General features: G+C 38.2%; 1 protein-coding gene across 1 annotated transcript in view; it reads left to right on the top strand.

Moving 5' to 3' along the window:
• Positions 1-22,629, top strand: part of LOC140170204 (uncharacterized) — a 66,956-nt gene that overhangs the window by 8,583 nt on the left and 35,744 nt on the right. Inside the window, 7 exon segments of the mRNA XM_072193540.1 lie at positions 1,586-1,682; positions 2,029-2,137; positions 2,942-3,013; positions 6,668-6,736; positions 8,608-8,708; positions 9,450-9,538; positions 19,145-19,241. Coding sequence (XP_072049641.1) covers positions 1,586-1,682; positions 2,029-2,137; positions 2,942-3,013; positions 6,668-6,736; positions 8,608-8,708; positions 9,450-9,538; positions 19,145-19,241 — 634 coding nt within the window.

The raw sequence follows: 22,629 nt of genomic DNA, 5'->3' as shown, positions 1-22,629 counted from the left end.
GGTTATCGGTAATATTCAATCATTCTCATGATCATACACGATACAAAATACACGTGGGGGAGTCTCCCTGGTTCGAGGTATACGCGGATGTGCCACGGTTTTATGGTACCTTTTGAGCGATTTTGTATGGGTGGCAGCGGCGTAGCTGGTATTTTTTCCAAGGGGGGCAAGCCTGTATGGGGCGGGGGCCGAAATCCACCAAATTTCCCTGCACTGGGGGGGGGGGGGGGCGGAGGCCCAAATAGACAATTTTGGCCAGGCTTATCGATAATAATCATATGGTATTGCATATCGTATGGATTCGCCATCTCTCTGCCCCTCTTCTCCCTCCCTCCCCCCCCCGCCAGCTACGCCACTAATGGGTGGGTTTTGCATTGGACCAATATTTAAATGATAAATCCTTGGCGCTGCTTAACCCTTTTAAAGTCCCATTTAATGAAAAATGTACACCCCATCCCGCAATATAAATACACATGTGTATTAAAACCTGCAACTGATTGTGTTTATTTGCACAGCCGCCATCGGCGCTGTGCATTCTTTTTACCGCGTTCTTCTTCTTCTTCTTCTTTCTTCTTCTTCTTCTTCTTCTTTCTGTCAACATCATTAAATCAGCCATCGTAGCCACATGCTTTCAGCCATGTTGATCATAGTTGGTCACTAGGACTATTGGGTGGTGTCACAGATGTCACATGATCAACTTCCGATCAAATGTCATCCACTTCCGGTCAGTGGCCAAAAACGTGATTTTCACTAAAAATGCTACTCCTCCCACATATAACATAGCATCGTGACGTCACTTGCACATATACATCACCTATAGCCAGTGTCTAAAAGTCCTTCACAGAATTGGGATCAAAGGTCATTAAGGGGTCACTTCCGGTAAAAGTCTGAAAAATTTGTAAAAAATATTCAAAAAATCACTGTCTTTACATATTACATAGCAGAGAGTCGCCATTAGCACACATGCATTGCTACTAGCTAGGGTCTTTAGGATACCTACAGTTTTGGGGTCAAAGGTCATTAAGGGGTTACTTCCGGTCAAAAATCAAAATTATCAAAAAAGTTTAAAAAATTTTTATCTCAAAATGTAAAGAGACCAGAGTAATATAATCAGCATACATGAATTAGTGTTACCTGATGTATGCATGGTATTTTTATTTTCTGGGGTCAAAGGTCATTAAGGGGTCACTTCTTGTTTTAGCTAAATAACTTTAAGAATTTTTATCTCAACAACTAAACAAAGTAGAATTTTTAAATTAAAATTGAAACAATGCATTTTGTCGGTGTATATGAGGGTTTTTTTTTCATTGAGGTCAAAGGTCATTAAAGGGGTCAAAAGGTCAATCATAAATTTTTAAAAAAAATCAAAATCCATGTATAAGTTCCGATTAAGCTGAAATTCACCAGGAATATTCCTTATGACATCCTAAGCACTATGTAATATTTTTTTGGGTCAAATGTAATTAAGGGATCACTTCCGGTTTTCACAGATTCGGGGTCATAACTCATTTGTCACTGCTGGCTGTGCATGCTCGCGGTCGCAGGCGAACGCAATCAGATCTCGTTATTTATTTGTTTTGTTCAGATTGGCTTCCCTATCTACACCATGGCTATTAATCTACGCAGACATCAGCTTATCTGTGGATTTAATGGATTCATGTGTGTCTACAACTTAGATGAAAGTAAGTCTCATCCCTTACCCCCCTCCCTCTCCATCCCCCTCTCCCTTCCCCAGCAGCTAGTGTTTATTCAATTATAGTTTTATCCTCATAAGGCAATGGAATCAAATTAGTTTGACCTTTCGATTGACCATTAATGCTTTGTCGATCCTTATTATTTATGAAATCAATTAACTGTCTATTGTTAATTGCTATAACATATGAATATTAGGCAATAAATATTTTTGTTGGAAAATGTTTTCAGCAGTCAAGGGAATCAAGACCCGTGGATCTGCCGCTTTCTCCCTACTTTTGAAAACCTGTGCATGCTACTGATCTTAGCTTTTGATATCATTCTTCTTTTGTGCAGATAGAGAGAGTGGTCACATGATTCAAATACAGAATCCATACGTTGGTAGAGAACACAGCGATATTGTTAAGTGTATTGTCTGTTTGGAGTCCAGGGTTTACTCAGCTGGGTAAGTGAGGACATGATAGGGGAAAAAAAGAGTAGTTTTTCTTCAACTTTAAATGCAAAACCTGGTAAATGAGCCACATGTTTTCAATCAAAAGCTTGTTAACGGGGCAAAATTTGGGCAGTCCTCAGTTTGAGTTTAAAAAAATAAATATTTTGCCTGCTAAACTCTAACCCTAACCCTGACTAACCCTAACTCAGTACCTAACCCAAAATTTAATTTTTGTGTCATGCATGTATAGGGTCCATAACTTATAGTCCCCTAAATACTTTTTAAAATAAATCGAAAAATATTTGACTTAAATGCAATGCAAATGTGTAAAAATCATGTCCTCCAGGGCCACAAAGATGGCGGTGAAACCAGAGTCTCTGCTGTGGAATTTGAATCATTAAGCTGCATCCAGCAAACATTTAACATGCTTTTAGTGCTATATTTTGATATCGAATTAGAAAATCAGACAATATAATTATCTGAAGAGTGCTGAAAATTGGTATGATTGTTATTAGTTGTTTGTTCGTCATGTTTTGGTACCCTGCCAAGTATTCAAGTAAGAAAACCACAGCAATAGGATATTCCAATTGAAATCCATACATCCCTTATGGGAGACATGATCTTTATCTCCTGCACAGGGGGTGTAGACTTCAAATGGAGTTACCCATTCAGAATACCCCATTTGAGATTCACACTCCCTGTGTGGAAGGTTAAGTTTATATCTTCCATAGAAAGTGTATCAATTTAGAATAGTCCAATGAAGAGATGCTACAAATTTGTAGATTAGTGTGATTTATATCTTGTTTTGTCTTGCAGATTTGACCAGAAGCTAGTGATATATGACTCTTCCTCATATCCTGGCAACAAAGGACTCAACCCTGTATTTAGGTATGTTTTTAAGCCTGTTAGTTTTTATCAGAACCATTAAATGTGTGTGTGTGGTAGGTAAAGAGGAAAAAGGAATGCTGTAGTAATGCTTGCAGTCAGAAGTTCACATCAGTTCAGTTCAGTTTGCTTGGGGTGTTGTGTCTTTTTTCCTTCTCAAACAGAATTGCACATTAGTTCAGTTCAGTTTTGGGATGTTGTGTCTTTTTTCCTTCTCAAATAGAATTGCACATTAGTTCAGTTCAGTTTTGGGATGTTGTGTCTTTTTTCCTTCTCAAATAGAATTGCACATTAGTTCAGTTCAGTTTTGGGATGTTGTGTCTTTTTTCCTTCTCAAACAGAATTGCACATTAGTTCAGTTCAGTTTTGGGATGTTGTGTCTTTTTTCCTTCTCAAACAGAATTGCACATTAGTTCAGTTCAGTTTTGGGATGTTGTGTCTTTTTACCTTCTCAAATAGAATTGCACATTAGTTCAGTTCAGTTTTGGGATGTTGTGTTTTTTTCCTTCTCAAATAGAATTGCACATTAGTTCAGTTCAGTTTTGGGATGTTGTGTCTTTTTCCTTCTCAAATAGAATTGCACATCAGTTCAGTTCAGTTTTGGGATGTTGTGTCTTTTTTCCTTCTCAAATAGAATCGCACATTAGTTCAGTTCAGTTTGCTTGGGGTGTTGTGTCTTTTTTCCTTCTCAAACAGAATTGCACATTAGTTCAGTTCAGTTTTGGGATGATGCATCCTTTTGCCTCTCAAATAGAATTGCACATTAGTTCAGTTCAGTTTTGGGATGTTGTGTCTTTTTTCCTTCTCAAATAGAATTGCACATTAGTTCAGTTCAGTTTTGGGATGTTGTGTCTTTTTGAAGCAGCGCCCGCAGGCGATGCTTCCCTATTTAATTTCACTGAAATGGCTTGCATACGATTAGGTGATATTCCTCAACTTTCGTTGATACACCATTCAAAATACATTACGATAATTGAGCTCAAATGAGCCTAGAATATTACAGGTTAGGCGCATGCACATGCTGTATTTTGTTATGAGTTTGATTTGCATGGCAGTACATGACTGAGAAAGAGAATAAGCATAGTTTGTCTTTTTAACAGTCTGTGCAAGGGTTGGCCGGTTTGTAGTATGTATTGACAGTGTAAGTAGAGGTTAACTAAGGTGAGACCACCAGATTTGGAAGGGGTTATATTAGCTTATATTATATTATTCAGTCGTGAATTTGCACTATACTCTGATTAAAAACAAACGACACGCCATTTTATAAAGTGACTGTAGTGCCCTTAGTGAAACCAGATGAAAACTTAGTGAAACTTGACAGGGCATTACCTTACCAATTATAATGGTGTCTTTTGTGTGTAATTTAGGAACACTCTTGATTTGCCAGATTACAATTTTATGTTTCCCTAAAAATATAATGGTATGTCTTTTATAACGCAGATCTTCCGAGTGACGTAAACTAGCACTGGTTTCTGTGCTGTACTTTGATACCTGTATGATGATTTTCCAACTGTAGGATAGTCATGGTAGCCGATACGCTACGCTACGCTACGCTACGCTACGCGCGGAGACTGGTAACGAGTCCAAAAAACTATAAAACTTGGTTTATCGATTGGCAAGGGGCGATTATAGCATTCAATCTTCATTCAATGTACTGAAAGTGAAATCATCTCCGAGTCTATTCGCGAACAAGATTTAGCGACTTCCTTTTATTTATATAGATGTACTTCTCCACATCTAACTTTAAATACGTTTATAATGTCCACATTTACCAGTACAAACTGTACAACTCATCTGCCAAACCAGATTTCATGTAATCTTTCAACAGAGCCTTACTTTTGCCAGTAACTAATATTTTTATAATTATATGTACATCTGAACGTTATATTTTTCCACCAAATAAACTTACACGAAGTACAATTCAAGTGCTTTTACTCAAGTGTTCTCACAGTATATAGCTTAACTCCTTTGCTTCCACTTCAAACAGTGTGCATAAAACACAAACCTATTAAATGCCAAACATTTCGTTGAGCATACACTTTATCAAAGTGTTTAGAGTTTTTGTAACACTTTTTAACACTGAAAAGTGTTTATTTAGGCCTGTCCAATTCACACTAAGTGTAAAAGACACCTAAACACCAAAGCAAACATGAAGTTAACACATAAACACAAAGAATAATCATGACAGTATTAAGATCCTAAACATCGGACATGTTGAGTTCCAAAATTGTTTAAAAAGTAATAAAATACAACAGTAAAACATCTACCCCCCCCCCTTACAAAAAAAATCATCACAGATTCCAAAATTTCAAAGATTTCCTTTGACGCTGCTTAACCCTTTTAAAGGGGTTTTTTTATTTCCTTCTCAAACAGAATTGCACATTAGTTCAGTTCAGTTTTGGGATGTTGTGTCTTTTTTCCTTCTCAAACAGAATTGCACATTAGTTCAGTTCAGTTTTGGGATGTTGTGTCTTTTTTCCTTCTCAAATAGAATTGCACATTAGTTCAGTTCAGTTTTGGGATGTTGTGTCTTTTTTCCTTCTCAAATAGAATTGCACATTAGTTCAGTTCAGTTTTGGGATGTTGTGTCTTTTTTCCTTCTCAAATAGAATTGCACATCAGTTCAGTTCAGTTTTGGGATGTTGTGTCTTTTTTCCTTCTCAAATAGAATCGCACATTAGTTCAGTTCAGTTTGCTTGGGGTGTTGTGTCTTTTTTCCTTCTCAAACAGAATTGCACATTAGTTCAGTTCAGTTTTGGGATGTTGTGTCTTTTTTCCTTCTCAAATAGAATTGCACATTAGTTCAGTTCAGTTTTGGGATGTTGTGTCTTTTTTCCTTCTCAAATAGAATTGCACATTAGTTCAGTTCAGTTTTGGGATGTTGTGTCTTTTTTCCTTCTCAAATAGAATTGCACATCAGTTCAGTTCAGTTTTGGGATGTTGTATCCTTTTTCCTTCTCAAATAGAATTGCACATTAGTTCAGTTCAGTTTTGGGATGTTGTGTCTTTTTTCCTTCTCAAATAGAATTGCACATCAGTTCAGTTCAGTTTTGGGATGTTGTGTCTTTTTCCTTCTCAAATAGAATTGCACTTCAGTTCAGTTTTGGGATGTTGTGTCTTTTTTCCTTCTCAAATAGAATTGCACATCAGTTCAGTTCAGTTTTGGGATGTTGTGTCTTTTTTCCTTCTCAAATAGAATTGCACATCAGTTCAGTTCAGTTTTGGGATGTTGTGTCTTTTTTCCTTCTCAAATAGAATTGCACATTAGTTCAGTTCAGTTTTGGGATGTTGTGTCTTTTTTCCTTCTCAAACAGAATTGCACATCAGTTCAGTTCAGTTTTGGGATGTTGTGTCTTTTTCCTTCTCAAATAGAATTGCACATTAGTTCAGTTCAGTTTTGGGATGTTGTGTCTTTTTTTCCTTCTCAAACAGAATTGCACATCAGTTCAGTTCAGTTTTGGGATGTTGCATCCTTTTGCCTTTCCATACAGACATGCCCATTATACATATATAATGTATGTTGTACTTTGTACAAGGACCTGCTTGGAAAACGGTGCTTGTCACTGAAGCTGTTTTACCCTTGATAAAGAAAGATTACAGAAGTTGATACCTATGCCACTGTGTTCAATATTATTTCAATTTTTTTTGTCATTTCAGAAATCCAAAGGCACATGATGCAGGAATCTGCTGTTTATCCTTAGTTAAAGATACTGAGAATAATACATGGTGAGTAGAATACACATGTACGCCTGCATGTACCCCACCCACACACACACCCACATGCATGTGTGAACACAGGCAACCATGGTGGACATTAACCTAATACCCATTAGTTTTTACTATCAAAGTGCAAACCTATAACCCTCCACAAATAAGGACACACATAGTTGTTCCTATCCAACCAAGGACCTTGCATGCCCAAAGCTAAGCTCCAAACTGTGGACTCACTCAAAATTTTACTATCAAACCTAGACCCTACCAAATGAGACTTCGTTTTTTTGTTGCTTGCAATATGCTGATAATAAAGGGAAAGGAACTAGGCATCCACAGTTATCATGGTATTCTGGCTGGGTGTGCATCCTTGTTTGAAGGTATAATTGCAAGTATTGAAGTATCCCCCTATAGACACACTGTGAATTTCAAATGGGGTTACCTGAATGGGTGATTCCATTTGAAATCAACCTCCTGTGTGGGAGATTAAGGTCATGTCTTCCATAGGGGGTGTATGGATTTCAACTGGAATAGCCCAGTAACATGGTTGACTGGCATGCAGTATTTTGTAAGTGTTCATGGGCATCCATGTGTGCAATAATGGGAAGAGTATTACTAGCATTTCTGTCCACATTAGAAGGTTTTCAAAGGTACTTTTTTAAAGGGCTAGGGTAATAAAAAGTAATGGCTCATGTCATTATAAACAAGGTGAGACAAGATGCTACTGGAGGCTGAGAATCCAGCGGAAAGCAGCCAGATTCTGGTTAAAAGATTGTAAGCAGCGCAACAGTGTGACAAAAATGCTGGAGAAGCTAGAATGGAAGACCGAGGCAGAATCAACAGACTGTCCATGATGTACAAATCATGAACGACCGATAGTCGCAATCAACAGGGAAGACGTATTCACCATGTCAACGGAAACCAGAACTAGGGATAGTCACCACCTCAAATTCCTCAAGGTACAAGGAACAAAGGACATCTACATTAACTCCTTCCTCCCTCAAACTGTGACGGACTGGAATAATCTTCATGGGGACGTCACTTCATCAGCCACTTTAGACATTTTCAAAAACAGAATCCAAAACTATAGTCATATCATTTTCAACAACTCCTCCTATACCTTTGTACAGGAGCCAACCGTTGTTAATCCGTGATGAATCCACACTTTTACTGTAGTGTATACGCGAACGCGAGCGAGACTACGCGTTACGCGAGAGCGCGTAAAATTCATCATGCCTGGAACCTTTGTGCGTATGCAAGCTTACAAGTTGAATTCAGTATTTTCAGATAGCGGCTAAATTTTGCCGTTTTATTCTGTAGTTTTATTGATGATATTAACAGAGAAATCATCGTAAGTTTTTGTAAGGCTTAGTGACAATGATTAACTGACATTTTCCCGTGAAATAATCGTGAATTATACGGTCTTTAGCTTCTTTTCGTTGTTGAAAGGATTCAATCATGTTTCACGTTGTTCATCACCGTTTAACAACTCGCGTCGGCGCGTCTGCGTAGTTTACCGCTCGGGCAGCTAAAGCTACCCTCGCGAAGTAAACCACGCAGACGACGCGGCCGCATCGTTGTTAAACGGTGATGAACAACGGTAAAACATGATTGAATCCCTAAATCAGCTTGAGCAGCATCAAAGTTGGCGATACAGCTAGATCTGAACCTGCCAACTCAAGCAAGACAAAACAAGACAATATAAACAAACAAACAAAATACAGATTTGCAATAAGAGATGAGTTCTGATTCTTTTGACAAAGTAGTGAAGATCTGGTCTCAAGATGGCAAGCTTATCGACCCATAGACTGGATAGCTTTATTACAGATCTGTGTTATGTGCCCAAGATTAAGATCCTTTGTGTCATTTTCTGTCTCCTAAAACAGGTTGATAACAGGTTCTTTTGACAAAGTAGTGAAGATCTGGTCTCAAGACGGCAAGCTGACCCATAGATTGGATGGCTTCATTGGTACCATTACAGATCTGTGTTATGTGCCTAAAATTAAGATCCTTTGTGTCATTTTCTGTCTCTCTCTTGACAAAGTGGTGAAGATCTGGTCTCAAGGTGGCGAGCTGACCCACAGATTGGATGGCTTCATTAAAACTATTATAGATCTGTGTTATGTGCCCAAGATTAATATCCTTTGTGTCATTTATCGTCTCTCAAAACAGGTTGATAACAGGTTCTTTTGACAAAGTGGTGAAAATTTGGTCTCAAGACGGCAAGCTGACCCACAGATTGGATGGCTTCATTAAAACTATTATAGATCTGTGTTATGTGCCCAAGATTAATATCCTTTGTGTCATTTATCGTCTCCTAAAACAGGTTGATAACAGGTTCTTTTGACAAAGTGGTGAAAATTTGGTCTCAGGATGGCAAGCTGACCCACAGATTGGATGGCTTCATTAAAACTATTATAGATCTGTGTTATGTGCCCAAGATTAATATCCTTTGTGTCATTTATCGTCTCCTAAAACAGGTTGATAACAGGTTCTTTTGACAAAGTGGTGAAAATTTGGTCTCAGGATGGCAAGCTGACCCACAGATTGGATGGCTTCATTAAAACTATTATAGATATGTGTTATGTGCCCAAGATTAATATCCTTTGTGTCAATTATCGTCTCCTAAAACAGGTTGATAACAGGTTCTTTTGACAAAGTGGTGAAAATCTGGTCTCAGACGGCAAGCTGACCCATAGATTGGATGGCTTCATTAGTACCATTACAGATCTGTGTTATGTACCCAAGATTAAGACATTATGGGTGGCAAGTGGTGCACCTGTGGCTGCTCTCTATGATCCAAAATCTGGGGATAACGTAAGTAAAATAGTGGGCGGGAGTGGAATTGGAAAACTGAAGCTGCAGTGTGATACATTAGTATATGTCTTGGCCCATACTCACAAGGTCTTAGCCAGCCATACGTCTGCCCGTCTTTAAGACAGGCTAATCTAATTTTAGACGGGTAGATTTAATGGATTTTACAGATGTGATAGCTCTAAAACAGATGATTTTAAAGGTATATGAACTTGGGACTAATTCAAAGTGACATGTAAAGGCCAAATCAAGACATATTTGAACCCAGTGACCCTTCCATGGGTATATAGACAAGTTGTTTTATATATGAGGGTCAAATTTTGGTATAGATTGGACGGGTGGTTTCTGATTTCTGGCCAAGACTCTGCATACTCAGTATAACCCTATTCACATATTGCCAGAGAATTGTACTGGACTGCCAGCTTATAAACCCTTTTTCCACCACTAGATTTTCCCAGTTTGAGCATTGTAAATTGGTAAAAACCAGATTGCAGGGCAAGAAAAACTTGGTCCTTCAGGAATGACTATCGGCGCTGCTTGGCTTTGTCGAGCCCCAATAGCCAAGGTGCTTCTGGCAGGACTAGAAAAACCACATGTGCATTTTCACTATTTTGACTTTTTGTTACTATTCCGTTTTTGGGTAGCGGCGAAAACGTGCATGAGGGTTTTCCTGCCCAACGACGATAAAAAGTACTATAATAATACTAATTACGGCGTGTCCGTCCGTCTCTCTGTCCGCGCGCTATCACGTGCGCGTTCGCGTGGTTCGCATTCGCGCGGTGCACAATTTAGTGCTCGCGGGGCGCTATTGCGTAGTATCTAACGCGGAGTGCCGACGGGCGCAATGCATGCATCGGAAAGTATTAGGCCACCTCATCGGACCAATAGGCCTACTTTCAACACATATTTCAATACGAAACGTGTGCATTGGCCTATTTCAGCAGAACATGACTATTCCCGAGGTCCTCCAGAATGGTTAACATTGTGATAAAAATAATCCCGTCGATCATGCCACTGTTTTTCCGCGAAAAATAATCTGATAATAAAATAATCAGGCCTATAACCCGTAATATTAGGCCTTATTGGGTTGACATTTCTCCTGATTGATTTCATTACTTAAGTAACGGCCTACATCCAATCTAATACTAATATTTTCGGGGTCCTCCAACGTAGTAGCAGGACACTCAGAACTTGGAAGAGCTAGAGGCGAACATTGGGTTTATACATCGTGGTACCGAAGAAAGCGTCACAGCTACAAAACAGAGTTGTATCAAGTTGGATCTTGATCATTGAGAGACGGCGAGCGAGGCCTATAGTAGTTTAATAGGTCAGGGCAGCTTTATGGGTAACGGGTGTTGGGCAATTAGAGATAGGCCTATTACGAGAACCGCACAACCCGAGTAAAATATATTATCTATTTTATTTCACTATTTAAAAAAATTAAAACTGGTTGAACTTACTGTAAAGCATATATAAAGGACAGAAAAGCTAAAAGGACATTCAATAGGTCACAATCATAAAGCAGTAATTGGTATTTTTAGGTTGGGCATATATAACAATGCAGGTCAGTGGGTGATAAAGTACTGAATGCCACAAAAGGAGGGCAAAAACACTAGGATCCACAACAAGCTCATCCATCAGCGCACAGTTCTTTAACCTCAATACATTTGCACATAACCTTTGAATATTTGGGTACAAAAACTCATACTCTGCAACTTGAGGTCAAATTTTGCACTATGATTGTCTAATTGAGGTTATTGAACTATGCTATTGGGATGAGGTCATTGTTGTCCATAGTGAAAATATAGTACCATCATACACAAGTCTTTGCCAATGGGCTATTCCACTTGATATTCATACACCCTTTGAGGAACATGTGATCTTAATCTCCCACACAGGAGGTGGGGGTAATTTCAAATGGCGTCATCCATTCAGGTAACCCTATTTTGTTATTCACACTCCCTGTGTAAGAGATTAACTCTCTTCACGCAGGTGTCAACTGCAGATGACATGTTTCAAAAAAATTTTAAAAATTAAAAGATTTCAGAAATGTAAATTTTCATGACCATATTTGGAATCAGCTTGAAAAATGCATTAAAATGAGTACAAACAAGCCTTGTATTGGTTCAGTAGTTCTTAAGATAGCTCTTGATATTTGAGAAAATATTTCAAAACTTCCAACTTTTTCTGTTGAAGCTTTTGGCTAGCATGCAGAGCATTAATGCCTTGTCTTCCATAGGGGGTGTATGGATTTGAACTGGATTAGCATACTCAGTAATCTATGGTTGTTTGTTTATTCAAAATAAAGGCGCAGTTAGAACTTTTCCCGGGAACTTTTAGCCTCAGGTTACAGAAAGTGGTATTATGCTTATGATTAATCAGATACTTTTAATATAGCGATTCTTTTGTTGTTGTCTGTTACCGGTATGGCCGTTTCTATTTCTAGGACTTGTGTATAATTGAAGACTTCAGGCGCAACATGCGATAGACACGCGATTGTTGCCTTGCTTTTTAAGGCCTCTGCAATAATTATGAGCACAGGGGTGGTAAAATTTCTAAACTATGTGCCAATTAAACATTACTTGGCCCCTCCTTCTTAGCCTGCTAAAATCTGCCTGCCCCCCTCTCAGCCTGCCAAAAAACCCTTCCCCCTTGACATGCCAACTTTTGGAATCCCAACCTGCAAATCCTATATGCAGGGTTGTAGCTAGGACATTTTTAGTGCTTGTGGCATTTGATGAAAATCTTTCATATTTGGCAATTTGTTGTCAAAATTTATCAATGCCAAAATTGCAGCTGAGTGGTGGGCTCCAAATCTGAGCGGTGGGCTCTACCACCCACCACCGCCCACTGTAGCTACAACCCTGCCTATATGGACTAGGTATATTATGTGAGTGTATCAAGCAGGAAATTTTCAGTGGCGTAGATTTCTTTTTGACATTGGGAGGGCATGGGATTGGAAAAAATTTCTTGAAGTATAATTAATCCAGCACCTTTTGGCGACCAAATAAGTTTTATTGTACAAATGCGTGTGAAATGCGCAAAAAGATGAGGTTAATTTGGTCAGGAACCCACATGCAGGTGTCAACATTGGGGGGATGATTATATGGACCATCCCCCCTGGCAAATATTGGGGGGTTTTATCCCCCATCCCCCTGGATCTACGCCTATGGAAATTTTGCATATTTAAGTGTAGTGTACTGTCTTCCTAACAGGCATGAGAATGTTCAGGCTTATGCCTGAATGCAGGCAGGTTTTTTGTCCAAATTTATACATTTTTAGTTTATTTTTTTTATGCCTCCACCGGAGGTATTCTGTTTCCTGGTTGTCCGTCCGTCCATCTGTCCGTCCGTCCGTCCGTCCGTCCGTCCGAGCTTGCGGGTGCAATATCTCGGAACTGATAAGATGTACAGTGATGCAATTTGGTGGAGGGATGGTCATTGGCGGTCTTCAAATTCCAGTAGGTTTGGTTAGTGGGTCAAGGTCACCCAAGGTCATCTGGGGGTCATCTGAGGTCAAATTAGCAAAAAACGTTGTATGGGCATGAACCTTTTTGGGTACTGTAAACATTTAGAACCAAATTTTTTGAGGGTCATTTTGGGGTCATCCGGGGTCACCCAGGGTCACCCAGGGGTCATCTGAGGTCAAATAACTTAAAACTGTCGTATGGGCATGAACCTTGGTGGGTACTGTTAACATTTAGAACCAAATTTTTGAGGGTCATTTTGGGGTCATCCAGGGGTCACCCAGGGGTCATCTGAGGTCAAATAACTTAAAACTGTCATATGGGCATGAAACTTGGTGGGTACAGTCAACATTTAGAGACAAATTTTTGGACGGTCTTTTTTGGGTCATCAGGGGTCACCCAGGGGTCATCTGAGGTCAAATAACTTAAAACTGTCGTATGGGCATGAAACTGGGTGGATACAGTCAACATTTAGAGTCAAATTTTTGGGACGGTCATTTTGGGGTCATCCGGGGTCACCCAGGGGTCATCTGAGGTCAAATAACTTAAAACTGTCGTATGGGCATGAAACTTGGTGGGTACAGTCAACATATAAAGATAAATTTTTTGGAAGGTCATTTTTGGCCTTACATTCCACTCGGATAGTATCAAAATACTTCCTTCTGGTGCCAAAATCAAACCATTTTGATGAAGACAAAATGGGTCAAGGATCTTTCATTTGTTACACTTTTTCTAAAAACCTACACTCTCATCTAGAGATGGCCAGTTCCTAGTGAAATTGCACCAGTTAAAATGATACTGGCGTCAAGGTGGAGGCATTATGGCCCGACGCTTTGCGTCGAGAACCAGCGCAAGTCGAGAACCGCTCTAGTTCAGTCTGCTTTTGGCCTTTTAAGGCTGAATTCACAAGCTTTTTCAGGCAGTTTTCAAAAAAGCCATTCTTATGCCTGTCCCAAGTCTTCTAAGAGTGTTCATGCAAAAGGTGCCACATGTGTGCCAAAAATTGCTTTAATGTTTTTATTTTAAAGACATACCATATTTCTTCATAATAGTCGCCCCCGGGATGTTGCATTTTCCAAAAGGGGGATATTTATTAGAGGTCATTCATAGGACGACAATTCTCGTTAAAATCATTAGGTAAGCTTAAAACTCATGCTGAAATGACGAACTACGAACTTAAGAACAATGACTGCAGGTTCACTTCAGGGTTTGCAACCAGATTTGATACCTATGTAAGCCTACTACACAAGATAGCATCTCGTGGAAATATCAGTATTTTGAAACATCTTGGTTGAAAAATGTGGTGGGGCGTTTAATTGAAGGGGGCGAATATTCGAGAAAATATGGTATTGAATGATTCACTAAAAGTTGTGTATTACTATTTATGAGCATTCTGTATTACTTGTTTAATATTTGACTGCATATATGAGTTTTTGCCAAAAATCCAGAACCGATACAAAACAGAGCAGGAAAGTCACTTCTAAATGATTGAAAATTCAAGGTGTTTTTTTGGCAACAAAGTACAACTATGATCAAATATAGTGACAGTATATCAAAGTTGACACATTCTACACAGGCAAAGCAAGGTTAAGGTCTCTTTTCAGGCATGATCATTTTTCAAAGCTACTTATTCTATAGACAGGGAAAAATCACATCATGCCAATTCTTTTCAAGTTTAGTCAATCATAGCACAGGTCAATTATACTCTATGAACCAAAATAGTCTCATTTCCACAGTTCACTAACACCTGTTGAGTGTTTTTGACTCTTATTCCAACCCACACATATACAGTACCGTTCTAGAAAAAAAAATTTATATTAATTATAAAAAGTTATATAATTTTATATGTAAATAATATTTTCAATTTCCCATTACAATTATGTACATTTTCACATAAAAATAAAAATTAAAAAAAATTCTACTTTATACTGGGTTTCAAATTTGAATTCCTGTGGCAGCAAACAAATCCTTATTTGCTCAACATTACATTATACAGTTACATTGAAATTTTAAGTCTTCATCATAGAATATCGTAGCCACGTGTGAAAAAGAGTGGAAAACTATGGCCCATTTTCCCTTAAATTGCAAAAATATTAAAATTTGAGTTTTATTGCCAGTTAGAACTAACTAAAAGATTAAGATTTAGCTGTTTCATTTTGTAAAAATTTTTTATTCCAAAAAATTATTGTTGTAGTTTTCTGAATTCTGGAGTAAATGTATTTGCTTGATAACATAAATTTACTTTTGGAATTATTTGTCATAGTTTTGTGTTTATGTGTGAAACCAATAAGGAGTCAAAATTTTGTCAATCTTGCCACCCGCATCCCACCCTGACAAAAAAGACACTCATATAAACAACGCCCTCACAAAGAAAAGTATTTTCTAATTTATGCTGACTTGTTATTTCAAATGATGGCGCTATTGGTAGAAAAACCTTTTCCCCAGGCAGTTTTTTGCCAAGATTAATAGCTGTAATTCCTGACTCGTGTGTGAGTGCGAGTCAAGTTTTTTATTTCTTTTTTAGTCAGAAGTTGGATGATTATTATTATTTCTTGAATTGGATGTGCAGCTCAAGCTTCACAACTCTAATCCATTTCATATGGTAATTTTTAGTATAGTATATTTTAAGGACCCATACCCAAGGAGGTTAGATATAGAAAGGAGAAGAAATAGATTACGTAACGCATATTGTTCCTTTGTGCCAATTAGAATTGCCGCCAAGCTATTCATCGAGAGGTACCTTTTGTTCGGGACAAAGGGCTTCCGCCATTAAATCGGTAACTGACCTGACAGCGTATTAACACTATATAGGCAGGCTACTGTCAATGAGTGACCAAACGAAAGTCACTTTATAAAAACTAAACACAGCCCCCCCCCCACATAGGGCTAACAATAACAGCACTATAGGCATCCATTAAATGATATCAATGCCTTTATGCGTTACGTAATTAAAACGCCCAGTTAGTAGATGTACTTCACATGTACACCTACCAAGCACAAGTCACCCAATTTCGAAAATTGGACGTTGAATGTACACTCTCATGAATATTGATTGGCAACATTGTCCAATATGTCAGCGCTCAAATCGGAAACAATAGAACTTGCAGTGCGTTGCCCATACCTATTTGTTTCGGTCAAGACAGGCCCATATATTATTACCAATTTTCATGCGCCACATGAAAAAGATGAGTTTTGTCTATAGAAATGGGTAATTTACTGTGTTTTATCTACGGATTTTCAACACAAAATTGGGACCCATATTTAAAGATTTTTCACAAAAAATTATTCACTAGACTAACACATTCCTGTTTTGACTCGTATAAAGACGCAGCTGTGGAAGATATTTCCAAAATCTTTCACATGGGGAGTGTGGATTTTAAATTGAATACCCCATTTTTAGCTCATTGCGTAAGCGCAATGAACTCTAGGCATGATCCATTTTTCTGTATGTTTTTTTCTTTCTCTTGCTACATCTTTTAAGCAATGGATCTGGTAAATTGAGGCGGCGATCTTTGCATGATCGTTCATGATTGTTACTTATTTAGCTAAGAAAATTCGGACGGAAAGTATCATTTTTGGAGCATTTTCTTACGAAAAGTTTTACCAGATTTCATGGAATAGTCTCCTATGCAGACTGTTTGTGGTGCTTTTCATATTACAAACACTGTACCAACTCCTTGATCGTGCGAATTTGTAAAAGAGATGTTGAACTTTACTGTTTCAGTGCGGCTACAATGTTTGCTTTTCAGTGTTGCTGTGCCTTACATTCTGCAAGTCAATAGATAAAGCACCAATTGGGCACGAGCCATGAGCAAATAGTGTCTCAAATTCTCCCAGTTTGGGCTACCAAATTGTTGGTTGGCAACCCTGACAAACATCTCACTCATTTATCACACATCTACCCAGTCACTAAACCCAATTAGTTATGTAAACATTTACTCAAGGTGATGAGTAGCACTTTTTCAGTGCCTGGTATATCAGTATATGGGTGACAAACCCTCTCTGAGGTGGAATGTTTTAAAATTATTGTTATTCGATTTGTAAGGAAAAGTAAGTATGTTTTGCCGTTTCAACAAATGAAAACGAGCGAGTATTACCAAAGTTATGTTTGAACTAATTATGACTTTAAAAGTTCTAGGTATATAGGCCTAAATGTAACAATAATATACAGCATCATATGGTCAGCAAAAGAAAATTACATCACCTATGATGTCATATCAGTGTCCTTGACCGGGAGTCCTTTACTCCTTGACCACTGAACAGCGTGATATCATGTTGATAACAGATCTATAGAATCAAAATCTTCATCATATCACAGATTCTCAACAACCTGTGATCATATGGACCCTATTGATGTGAAAGTAGTTATCTATCATATCCTGTGTCGTTTTATGGATAAAATGTTATTGATGAAATGGTTGCTATCATAAACATCAGTTTTGTCTTTTCAAACGGGAAAAATCCGATACAAAATAAAGTTTTTAGGGCCTAGCTATAATATGGGCATAATTTATTCATGTAGGCCTATAGTATTGAACAATGTACCCCATTTGACATGCACTTATAGATAAATAAATTGTCTTACTTTATTAATTTAATAACTTCTTTATTATAAATAAAATGACACATAACTTATGTGAAGTCACTTTCTATCTTTTTTATTTGATTCATAAAATTACATTCAACAAAATGATTGAAGAGAAAACACACAAGGTACTGGGCAGACTGCTATAGAATGGAGTAGGTAAGATGCCATGTCCATAGCTTCGCAGGAGTTTCCGACTAGCAATCGACATGATCAGCACATTCAGAAAAACACAGTTTAAGAGTGAAGATTGTAGTGAGTAATCAGTCCTTTATAAATGTGCTGGCCACTATCTATTATAATATAGTCCCGGGGAGGAACACACTTTAGAAGTGACGGGTATGTGCCTACCGGCGTCGCGAAGTAGGGGCCTATCAGGTACAAAGCGTCATTTAAAAAAGGGGGTCATTGGGTACAAACAAAATAAAAAAAGAAGCAATGGAGCAATGAGGTTTGAGAATACTGAAATGTGTTTTTCAAAGTTGGCAGCCCTGTATTCATAGCTATACATGGCTAGTTTCAAGTTTTTATTAGGAAATTGCTTTTACATCAGTGGCACTCATCTATCCGATGGTGCATCCAAGGCATTAAATATACAAACAAAACTGTATTAAACAAAATAAAATCAAAGGATACTTGACAAGCAAAAGGTACAAATAAATAAATGCCTTGAATAAAGAAATATTTTGAGGTTTGGGAATACTGAAATGTGTTTTTCAAAGTTGGCAGCCCTGTATACATAGCTATACATGGCTATACATGGCTATGACATGGTTACATATGGCTATACATAGCTATGCATGGCTATACATGGCCATACATAGCTATCCATGGCTATACATAGCTATGCATGGCTATACATAGCTATGCATGGCCATACATAGCTATGCATGGCTATACATAACTATGCATGGCTATACATAGCTATGCATGGCATTTACCATGAAATTGTTGTAGTTTTTAAGTTTCAAGTTTTTATTTGGAAATTGCTGTTACATCAGTGGCACTCATCTATCCGATGGTGCATCCAAGACATTAAATATACAAACAAAACTGTATTAAACAAAATAAAATCAAAGGATACTCGACAAGCAAAAGGTACAAATAAATAAATACCTTGAATAAAGAAATATTTTGAGAACCGTAAGTATATTTTCAAAATGCTGATTTCTGCTTGATCACAGCACTATGGTGATTTTGAGGTTTGAGAATACTGAAATGTGTTTTTCAAAGTTGGCAGCCCTGTATACATAGCTATACATGGCTATGACATTTTTACATATGGCTATACATGGCCATACATAGCTATCCATGGCTATACATAGCTATACATGGCTATACATAGCTATGCATGGCTATACATAGCTATGCATGGCTATACATAACTATGCATTGCTATACATAGCTATGCATGGCTATACATAACTATGGCTATACATAGCTATGCATGGCTATACATAGCTATGCATGGCTATACATAGCTATGCATGGTATTCCTGACCATAACCCATAACAAATGAGCTACAGCACCAGTGGTGCTCTTGTCTTGTAATTGCAGGTATCCGATTTCATAGGGACATTCCAGGCTGAGGAGACCGAGGAAAAATACCAGCTACAACTCATGAAATATTTCCCAGAACTCAACGAAGTAGTAGGTGAGTAGCTGTGAGTAAAAGAGGTACTCTCTTAAAACCCACGGACCAAATTCTTTTAGCAGTAATGCTGGTTTCATGCTTTCTGCCGCTTGCCGCTGGGTGTGACGCTTTATCATGCGGATTGTACTTTTCTGCAAGCGGAACAGCACATACAGTGGCATGAATATGAAAGCCGATGTTGCTGCTCACTGCCGAAAATCGTTTCCTGTTCGGAGTGTTCTCGTACGTCAGAGCAGCGCCGCTCCTGAGTTGACTTGAATTCAACTCCTAGCAATCTGCCGCTTGGGCAAAGTGGTGGAGTGGGCAGTATATTGGCTTGCCGCTGGTCACCACTAGTGTTTCTGGTGCGACTGCGAAGTGAAGCAAAATTGTCTTCAGAGCAGCAAAGCGGCAAGCAGCAGAAAAGTATGAAACCAGCATAATTAAGATATCTTAAAAGAGATGTTCTGTCCAACCTCTCTTATCCAGCCATGATGGGACCAAGCATTTAGGTGGATAAGTGAAAAATATGGGTAAGTGAATCATATGTGACACGATCTAGTCCATGGGAGCCAAAGGCGGCAAATTTGAAACTGAGATAAAGGTAAAAATATGGAGTAAAAAACAATAAAATACATAAGAAAATAGACATCAAAAAACTTCATAACTTTAAAACCAATTATGTTAGACCTTTGGTGTTTTCAGTAAATGATAGCCTATTGTATGTGTACTGTAATAATTACAGTAACTCTATTTTCAAATATGTCTTCTAAGTTCTTTGGCCCCCATGGACCAGATCGTGTCACATATGTAATTCCACATTGGATGCCCGAAGTGCCAACATGAGACAGCAAAAGGGCACTCAAAATGGGGTAACAACACTGACAGATGGTATTCGAATGCTTTATGCCACATAGTTATGGCCTTCTAAATGCTTCAGTGCATGAAATTGTGCTCTCGAAGCATTAAAACCATGTTTTCCTATGAAGATCACATGTCTGGATAAGGCAAACAAATTTTTTGTTTGTTTTGCCCTTCACCGGCCGACCCAAAATTGGCCAAAATCAGGATAGACCCTTTTCAAAAACATTTTTTTCTTAATATAAAATTGAAATATTCATTTGTAGTGGTATAAATTAAATTAGAAAAACAAAATTTTGACTTCAACTCTACTTAAAATTTGATCGCTTGCCGGAAGCGCTTTCACAGTACCAACTGCGTCCTCAGCTCTGATGATTTATGGCTTGACGTCATCCAAATACACAGCTTTCAGCTGAACCACTAGTATGCTATGTTAGCACATGACAATGACAAAGGTACCAAAATCTGCATTTTGATGATTTTTATGATCATCCAGATGGGCCTTTAACTGTAAAACCATTTGGCCATACCACATCCACCTAGCGATGCGGTTAGCTAAACTGACCGTTGACGTAGCAGATCCATGTATATCTGTGACACCTCGGTAGCTGTTTTATCTTTTTTTTTAAGTATTTGCATCTGCTGAGATGCCTTGGTCGCAGGTATACAGTATACTTCTGCACAATGTCAACATTGCCAAGCAGAACATGGAGGTAGATAAACAGCTACGCGCACTCTCTAAGATATAACTGATGATATTGTTACAAGAATCTCTCCCAGGATCGAAAATTTTAACGATTTTACGGTTGAAGTAATTTTCATTGTTGGAGAAAACCAATTGGATATTGCTGGAATGGCGCATCAACAGTTCTATCTTAACATGATTTATTATCAATAGCCAATACGAGGTAGTCGGTGATATCTTGGTTTTGATCTAACTTGGTCTCCCACATAAGATCATTTCTCCCATACTCTGTAGGCATTTGGAATGCCTTGCCAGCAGCTTTACTACTCGATTCGTAAGGCACTCTATCCGAACGCACGACATTGCCATGACAATTCCAAGATCCAACTTTGTCTCCCACACAGAAGATCATTTTCCCAAACTCTGCAGGCATTTGGAATGCCTACCAGCACATGTAGCTTCAAATCAGGATTTGCAAAGCTTCAAGTGGAAGGTTAATCGCTATCTAGGCACCAACCTGTCAGCATTACCAAATTAGATAACTGCTGTTAATGATCACTGATCATTGATCAGCCTTGACATTAAAAAAATTAAAAAACAGATCATTTCTCCCATACTCTGCAGGCATTTGGAATGTAGCTTGAAATCAGGATATGCAGAACTTCAAGTGGGAGGTTGATATCTAGGCACCAACCTGTCAGTGTTACATAATTAGATAACTGCTGTTAATAATGCCTAGATAGATTAGCCTTGACAAAACGAGGAAAAACCCAGAAAATCAGCTTGAAATACATGTATATTTATTGAATGAATCTTGTTTCTCAAAATAGCTGAAATAGCTCACCTTTGGGTATCTTTCTGTCTGTAATTCACTAGACTTTCTTCAGCCCCTAATAAACACATGGAGCACAGTTGAATATGCTATTGAGACTCAGCACCATCAGACGGTGCAGGACATCTCAATAGCAAGGTGTAAACTGCTGGTAGGTGGTACCGGCTTCCGTCCCTGTTCAAACTACTCTTTCTTTGTCTGATGTGTGCCGTTTCCTGGATGCCTCTGCCAACCCATGAAGAATCATTTAGTATCCAGGATTATGCCATCTGCGGTAGACTTATCCCGCTAGTTGAAACAACAATCACAACATAATGCATGTATACAGGCCTGTACGCAGTTGCAACCCCCCCCCCCCATTTGAAAAAGTATACAAAAACAAAACAAAGAAAAAAAGTCCCAAAATTTCAAAATTTGCGAGCGTAGCAAGCAAAAAAATCCTGTATTTTATGGACCCCGCTAAAAAGTTCTGAAAAACATATAAGATAACACATTATACTGGAAAACTTTAGTCATTTGTAATGTCCATACATTACCACATAAGGACATACAAAAATATTCTTAGAAATATTAAAAGGTAAAACAGCCTACATGAAATAATAGTTTTTCCCATGTGTGTCCAAAGTCACCCCAGTGTCCAAAGTCACCCCATTTTACGGTACCATAGCAATGGGGTAAAACAATTTTGAAATACCGCCTTGCACTGGTACGTTCACGCGCTACCTCTGCATTGAACCATATCAAGCTGATCACTTGCACCTGTAAGATTAATATATGGTCATTTTCACGGTAAAGGGTGTAACTTTCGATTTTTAACATTTTGATCCGTAGTGTTCTAATAAAGCCACAGAATTCCATGATTTTTGGCCACATAAGTCATCTAGTTAGCAGCTACCTTGATGACTACCTTGGGAGTTACTGTGTTCAGTTTTAGCAGGCTTAAATGTACTTAATATTGCCATTTTGAAAAACTATAAAAAACAGTCACATTTTTGTAAAACCCTGTGTTTTCTTCAGTTCATGGATAATTT

This window comes from Amphiura filiformis, chromosome 14, assembly GCF_039555335.1.
Source record: "Amphiura filiformis chromosome 14, Afil_fr2py, whole genome shotgun sequence".
Lineage (NCBI taxonomy): Eukaryota > Metazoa > Echinodermata > Ophiuroidea > Amphilepidida > Amphiuridae > Amphiura > Amphiura filiformis.
This window is presented reverse-complemented; position numbering and strand designations above follow the sequence as displayed.